Source organism: Athene cunicularia, assembly GCF_003259725.1.
Source record: "Athene cunicularia isolate RWA chromosome 1 unlocalized genomic scaffold, athCun1 chr1_part2, whole genome shotgun sequence".
Classification (NCBI taxonomy): domain Eukaryota; kingdom Metazoa; phylum Chordata; class Aves; order Strigiformes; family Strigidae; genus Athene; species Athene cunicularia.
In genome coordinates this window covers 13,929,764-13,937,592 of record NW_020799092.1, presented here as the reverse complement: position 1 = coordinate 13,937,592, position 7,829 = coordinate 13,929,764, and the positions used below count along the sequence as shown (strand labels likewise).

At 40.3% G+C, this 7,829-nt stretch overlaps 1 protein-coding gene across 3 annotated transcripts in view; it reads left to right on the top strand.

The window, feature by feature from the left end:
• The first annotated feature begins 850 nt into the window (after positions 1-850).
• CAPRIN2 (caprin family member 2) overlaps positions 851-7,829 on the top strand; it is a 32,789-nt gene continuing 25,810 nt past the window's right edge. For all 3 annotated transcript variants that reach the window (XM_026868210.1, XM_026868209.1, XM_026868208.1), the window contains exons 1-3: positions 851-1,156; positions 3,152-3,214; positions 6,304-6,390. In XM_026868210.1, the coding sequence (XP_026724011.1) occupies positions 908-1,156; positions 3,152-3,214; positions 6,304-6,390 (399 nt within the window). In that variant the 5' untranslated portion in view covers positions 851-907. The remainder of the gene's footprint in view (positions 1,157-3,151; positions 3,215-6,303; positions 6,391-7,829) is intronic.

The following is a 7,829-nucleotide window of genomic DNA, read 5'->3' as shown; positions in this document are numbered from 1 at the left end:
ACCCGCCGCCCGCGGCGGGGGAGGCAAGGGGCCGACAAGGAGAAAACCCGCATTGCTCCGGGGCGCCCGCTCCGCCCCGGCCCCGCGAGCGGGCAGGGCGGCAGAAATGTGGTGTCATTGCTTTCCAGGAGCCCCGGTGTAAGTAAGTAGTTGAAGATGAGGGTGGCGGAGCATCTCTTACAGAAATTCTCTGCTCAAGGTTAAAGCCCAGCCCCTCCCATCAAAGCTGGTGCCTTGCCCTGGCACAGGCACGTCTCTTGGATGGGTGTAAGCAGACACCAATTCCTCCTCAAGGATTTTGCTGTTATAAACTGAGTGTGCTACTCATTTTATTAAGCATTTTTTTTTTTGTATTCACTTTTTCAATCGAAGTAGTTTAATTTCTCGGCTGGATTGCTGCAAAGGTCCTGAAGGGGTAAAACTGGTTTAATGGGGGTGAGAAGAAGAGGGTCTATACCTTCAGGCATGCCACTTCTAAATCTTCATCCAGGCTGCAGCCTGGACGCAAAGCTGGCGGCGTGATTTGCAATTGCTTGCTTGCAGTTTTTCCCCTTGTGGGTGATGTGTGCAGGAAACCTGCCTAGTTTTATATGGACACTATATTGGGTTTCTGGAATCATCCTCTCTGCTGTCTAATTCTGCCGATGTAAAGGATTTTTGGCGTCTGGATGGATGGGAGACTTGAACAATACAAAGTTTGCCTTGCTTTGAAATTCCTGCTTACAGATATTTTGAAAGGGGAGGGAGAAGTGTGAACGATTGTGATAAATACTTACCGAGTTTTGGGACTACATGTTCTGAATGCGTGATAAGAAAAGATGGAACTTTAAAAAGGCGGGGGGTGGGGGGGGTGGGGGGTGAAAGAGAGCTAAATAAAAGGAGTTTCTTTGCAGCTCCATCCATTTCAATGGTGCAGCTTTCCCAAGCCCCTTTCCTTCGCCCATCGTCACCTTCAGGCCGGTCAGAGGAGAGGGAGGACAAGAGCATGAAGGCGGCCAAGCAGCAGGTGAACCCGTCTGGGGAGAGCCAGCCTCCCTCCAGCCCCCTGCAGTCAGTGCTCAACTCGGCAGCCTCTCCTTCCCAGGCCTATGAGACTTACATCGATAATGGGCTTATCTGCCTCAAACACAAGATCAGGAACATTGAGAAAAAGAAGGTAACTTGTTTTTCTTTAGTATGGTACATATTTAAGCTGCTAATTGTAAAACTCAGTGCCTATTTTATAATAGCAGGAATAAGGTTGTGTGTGTGTATATATATATATATATAGAGAGAGAGAGAGAGGGTAGTCACGGATTTTTAAAAATAACTTGTGGAAGGACCTAAATGCAGATTTGCTAGGGCAGGTTTGTTATAATTGATTAACTTCTGTATTGTAAAGAATGGTGTTCTTTACTCTTACTGTTCAGAAACAGAGTACTTCCATTTGACATTGTGTGAGCATGACATTATTGTTTCATAGAATCATGAATGCAGCTAACTAGAATCCTGCTCTCAGCTGCTGGCTTTACAGTGCATGCCCAATACTTAGTAGAAGTAACTGAGTTGATCAAAACTGGGGATGCTTCTCCAGCAGACTGAATCAGTTCAGGACTAACTTGGAACTGATTTGGAGATGTTTTATAGTCTTGCAGAAATCTTCATATTTCTTCTATTGATTACATGCATCTAATATTAGGATATAGAAATGCATGTAAAATTGGAAATTAGAACAGTGTTTCCTCTGACTCATGGAAATGTCAAATTATATAAAATATGTATTGCCCTTTACTTTGCATAAATCTTTGACTTCTATATTTAAAATATAGACAAATGTATTCACTAGAAGGCTTTTAGACAGAAAGCCTCCCAAGCCTGCTCTGTTGCTTTGAGCTGTGCTTTTCTGGATGTGGGATGGGGCAGAACAGTGCTAGTAAGAATAAGAACGGAGATCATGATACATCTAAAATATTGTGGCTATACCTAGTCAGGCTATTGCATTCTAAGACTTTTCAGTTGATTGGCAGGTGACTGAAGGCTGTGTGCATGATTTTTAATTGGGAAAATGCTGTTTCCTGTAAGAGGAAAGAAATACTGGTGGTGCTGTTACTTTCGGTATTGGATCAGGATTACAAGTAAAGCAATTGTATGAATCTGAGCTTCTCTAAATGTCTGGAAAGCTTTGTGTTATGTCTTAGGGTGAGAAGGGAGTAGATTAGATTTTGAGCCACATGGCTAGGGGACTTGATCCTCCTGCAGGAGATGCAGTATTACTGCTGTCTCATGTCATGCATCATGCTGTAATTTTGAATAATGTCTGATAAGCATGTTTTCTTTGTGATTAACCAACTTTGTGTGGTATTTTAATTCTCTCCAAGGAGGCTTACTGTTGTGAATTTTTCAAGTGTCTTTGATTTTCATGTGAATGACAATATGGCTTCACCACCAAATAAGTGTGGTTTATTAAAATGAGTAGAAAGTTTTCCTAGTTCTCAGTTTCTGTAGGTACTCTGTCAGTAAAACCCTACATGGGTTGAAATGAAATGGTATTCAACTGTATTGAACTTCATGGCAGTGAACTCCTTTTCACTGTGTGTATAAAGAAGTTTGTAATATCTAATAATTTAGTTTTGTATAGTTTACATCAGCTTTTAAAGGCTGTTTCAGAATATTAGAAATAAATCTTATTTTTTCCCCTAAAGACATTAGTTTCTTAGGGAATAGTGCTGTAAAATCTTGACACAAATGAATACATATTTTGAAAGACATGCTCTGGAAAATTAAGTAGGATTGTTTAAGAATAACTGAATTCCAGCATGACTTGGAAAAGCTAAAAAAGCCCAATTTAAAATAAGGACAGAGGTTATGTTTTGAGCCCCTTAAAGATCTAGTGTCAGTTCATTAGTATTTCTTAAATCAAACAATGGTAGCAAGTAAGAAATGAAAGATCAACAATAGGAAAGGGAAGTAGACAGTCCTGGAGACTGAGATTGCTAAATCAAAGGCATAGCATAAATTTGTGTTCCTTCTGAAAATGAGAGGAAGTAGTAAGATTCCTATTCTGTTGCAGCATGAGGATGACTTAAAACACAGAAAGAATATGTAACTTTGTACCCCATGCTCCACATTAGACAGAAATCAGTGTAAAAATTTACTTTGGATGTTCCTGCAGCTCAAACTAGAAGACTACAAAGATCGCCTGAAGAAGGGAGAAGTCCTCAATCAAGACCAGTTGGTAAGTTTGCTTTATGCAGCAGCGGGTGGCCTCAAAACTTGTGAACATGTCAGAAGGGATAGCTTGCTGAAGGAGGTGGTGGTGTAGTTTTGCAGAATTCCTACAGGCTTGCAGTGGTATTTTTCACAAAGTCAAATGGACAAATTACTGGTATTTAAGCTGAATGGTTGGTGAGCTCACAAGTTTTGTCTCCTACTTTAATCTTCATGTTGTGTACTGAAGTACTAGAAGATCCTTGTTTAACTTTGCTCTGTAGGCTTTCAGCTTCAGTGCTTCTGCACCTTTATTTCTGAATGAGGTATCTGCATTCAGCTTATCTACATGGCATTGCAGTGTTAGAACCCAAACCTCAAGATGTCTGGGGTAGCTAGTTAATGATATTTCTTCATTTAACAGGTGTTTGAAATTGTCTGTTAGCTGCACAGTGCTGTTGGTTACAAGTAGCTGTTAAAGTGTAACTGTCAAACAGTCCCTGTTAGAAAGGAAGGTGCTGGTCTAACTTGTGTGGGATCTAAGGGCTTCTCTAATACAAGAATCTAGCTGTAAGTCACTGACTTGGTTGGGAATACTGCCTTGTCCTTCCAGTGCTGCCATTAGGTGGCTGGGAGTCAGTGGCACTCTCATATGCAGTTAAAACAATGTGTCTGTTTTGCACTTAAGGTTGGTAGAATTTGGCATGTCAGGGTGCAAGACTGCTACTCAACAAATGTGAGCCACTTTCTTCTGGAGCTAGCTTAAACTTGCTAGAACCGCTGTTTTAACATCAGGCTCTCTTCTGTCTTGAACTAGAAAGTATTTTAGAGTTGAAACCAAATTTCTAGAACATGAAAGCTCTTGCTGTTTAAACATGTCTCAGTAGCAGTGTCACATAATCCAAAGAGTTTATTGCTGTAGTCATCTAGGAGTAATTTTAAAAATGTACTTCACACATTCTAAAGAACAGTTGTATGATAAAGGGCACAACACTTCAGTGATGGTGCTGATCCTGCTAATGAAACAGTTAGAAAAATACTTCATTGACTGTTAGCTTTATCACAGTGCAGCAGTATAGCACAAATACTGTTTCCTTACTCTGAATCACTTGTGAATGAGAACTATGCATAAATGGGATAAGGAAGAGATGATAACTTGCTACTTAAACTTAGAGTAGACTTACTGGACTGAATGATCGTTTAGCACTTGACTACAAAATCTGATATAGTCTGTTGCTATCTCAAGTGCAGAAGTAAATTAATTAAATCTGATGGTTTGAAGTAGGATGATGACCTTTTAGTTTCTCTAAACTCAATCTGCAGTCAGGTGGGCAAGAGGCTTTTGTGTTTAGATTATGTGTTGAATACAATCTTGTTTTCTGTCACTGAGACTGTTGAACAGTATTGTGTGTAAGTTTGATTACTCTTGAACATGCTTTAAAGCTACTTCTAAATCTGACTGTTTATCTTTTGGTATACACTGGACTGAGAAGCTGTTTGAAAGTGGAATTAAGATGTGGGGAACTGAAGAGGTTGAAGGATTCTTTAGGTGTTCTTACTGCAAATGCATCCAACAGCACTGACTTTGGAAAATGGCAGTTAACTTGGTTACTGGCTTTCAGTATTCTCAGCTGAGCTTAACTTTTTAAGTATTAGTATTTTTATCCCAGTTTCTAGGATATCCCTGGCTTTTAAAATGTGGAATTGGATTCAGTCTTGCTAGTGAGCTGACCAGTGGCAATCAAACTGTCCAGATGACTATTGTAGTATTTGCTGTATATTGTTTGTTGTATCAACTCAGTACTTAATCTAGTCAAGACACCAGTTTCAGTGATTAAGATACAGAAATACTGCATTTGTACCTTTCGGATCCAGATTCCCAATGTATATACAAGTACTGGGACCTAGTGATTGAAGCTAGAGCAGAGCTTTATAGTTTGGACACTTGCCTGAGGAAACTTAACTGCCTATAATACACTGAACTCCTAATCTAACTTGATGCCATCTATATTTTTCATTGTTTTGCACACAGAGGAAGAAATACACATCTGGTGATGAACTTGTTTTGCAAGCAGTTTGGATTAAATTGTAATTACTTGTGGTTCATGCTTGTCAGAGCTACTGTGTGTGCCTTACTTTAGGAAACTGTGCCTAAAGCCTTACTTCAGGAAACATTTGTTTCAAAAATGAGGAGCTTCTAGCAAGTTAAATGCTCTCACTGGCAATACTATGTGGTTTTGTGAGCTGAGTAGACTTTTCTCAGTACTGTTCCTCCAGCATAATGTTAATAAATGTTAATAAGATGTGACAAAAGAAAGCTATTGCTTTCGTGCAGGCTGAGTTACAGCTTGTCATGAGAGTAGTGGTTCTTGATGTTTTCAGGGAGTTTTACTCTGGGATTTGTATTGTTAAAAGCACAGGTAATGCAATCTGTCTAGGAAGTTGTTGGTGTTAAATTGTGTCTTCCTCAGCTGTGTGGGCATTAGGGTCTTACAAGTCATTCTCCCAGGTGCTAAGCGATTTGCTAATTAGTTCTTAAATGGTGCTTGATAAATTGTGTGAAGAAAACCTTAACTACTGGATGAGTGCTTTACACTAACTCATGCACTTTGTGTTGAGTAGTGTTTAGGCCTAGTAATGTCTAGTGGACTACAAATAAGTGAATACAAGTAACTAAATCAAACTGATTGAACAAATGAACTTTTTACAAGAGCATGCAGGGATAGAACAAGGGTTAATGGCTTTGAACTGAGAGAGGGGATTTAGATTAAGGAAGAAATTCTTCCTTGTGAGGGTGGTGAGGCCCTGGCACAGGTTGCCCAGAGAAGCTGTGGCTGCCCCCTCCCTGGAAGGGTTCAAGGCCAGGTTGGACGGGGCTTTGGGCAAGCTGGGATAGTGGAAGTTATCCCTGCCCATGGCAGGGGGGTTGGAACTAAATGATCTTTAAGGTCCCTTCCAACCTAAACTGTTCATTCTATGATAGTATCTTTAAAAAAGTTAGTTTGAGACGTATGCATTAAATGACTAGTTCTCAGTGAGAATTTAAGTACAAGGGGATTGAGATGTAACAATTAGTCTTAAGCATGAAAACCACTCTTTTTATCTATTCCTTTGTAGGAGGCAGTAGAGAAATATGATGAAGTAGTACACAACCTGGAATTTGCCAAGGAGCTTCAGAAGACTTTTTCAGGACTTAGCCAAGATGTAAGTATAAAACACCCTTCCCCATGTTGTCAGGAGGTAACAGCGAAGTTTGAGCTACTCTTCTAATATCTACACTTACATGCCAATATGCAGAATACTAGGAAGTTTCTGTCTTGGAGCTTGGGGGAACAATGTGCTTAAACTGTCTGGACTACTGAGTAGAGCAAAGCAAATGCTGACAATTTTGTGTACCAGTCACCTCCATGGTAGTTATTTGCTCTATTCTTCTAAGAACTTGTGCTTAAGTAAATTGAGTTATTGGAACTCAGCTGTGTTTGAGATGACTCCAGTTTACTTAGGTTTGAAACTTAACCGTCTTGCTGGTAGCTTGTGCCTGAGGTGGACTCATTCCCTGTGTAGGTGCAGACTGGTGGGGGAGCAACTCTATTGGCAAAGACACTGCCTTGTGGGCAGCAGGCAAAGTAAATTAAGTGTACCCCTGGAGCAGTGAAGGCTAGACTAAACTGAGGACCAGTAGATTAAGGAGAACTGATTATTTGGTTCTTGTTAACCATTTCTATTGTCTATTTCTGGTTGCTTGTTAATCAAAGGCTATAGGAAAACTTCAGTCAGTCCACTGGTGGGCTTCTGAATGGCTGGGTCCTGGAAAATGAGACCTGTGAGGAGAGCCTGGAACTGGGCTGCTTGGGCCTGGTGAAGTGGAGGCTTGGTAGAAGATGCAATATTAGCCTTCAAATACCAAAGAGATGACTAAAAGGATGGAGCCAGACTTTTTGTTGACACATGTGGTAGGAGAGGAATAATCATAAATAGTAGGTTTCAACTAGACAGGAGGAAAATGGTTACTCTGAGGATAATTGAGCACTAGAGCAGGCTGCTTAGAGAAGCAGTAAAATCTGTCCTTGAATCTTTTCAAGACCTGACTCCACAAAGCTCTAAGCAATCTGTTCTTGATTCAGTGTAGCCTTTGTTCTCAGGGCTGGCCTAGGTGACATCCCAGTATCCTGTACAACCTGAATGTTTTGATGTTTCCGGTGAGGAAAAGTGCTGGGGTTAAATCCTTTCAGTTGCAGTGAAGTACAGGTCTCAGTAAAATTTTACTGAAGCTTGTGGAGTTTGCCACTTTGCTGTAGCTGTGTCTAATTATGGCAAGTCACAGATTTAGTGCTTTATTTAGGTCTTTGTTCAGGGTTTAAAACACTACATACATTACTTTTATGTAAGCAAATGTTCTTTTTTTAGAGAAACTGGTCTCTTGGCTCAAATACTATTCTTATGAAAAGATCTGATTCAAGGTAATGCTGTGGATGTTAAACATGATTAGTCACTGCTCTGGCATTATTTTTCTGCCTCTTACAGAACACTGAAGGACTGGTAAAATGTCTTATCTTGGTGTTGACTGAGACCCAAACAATTTTGCTAGAGAGGCTTTTCTTGTCTATGTAGTAATTCCAGGTAGTGCAGTAAATATCTCAATG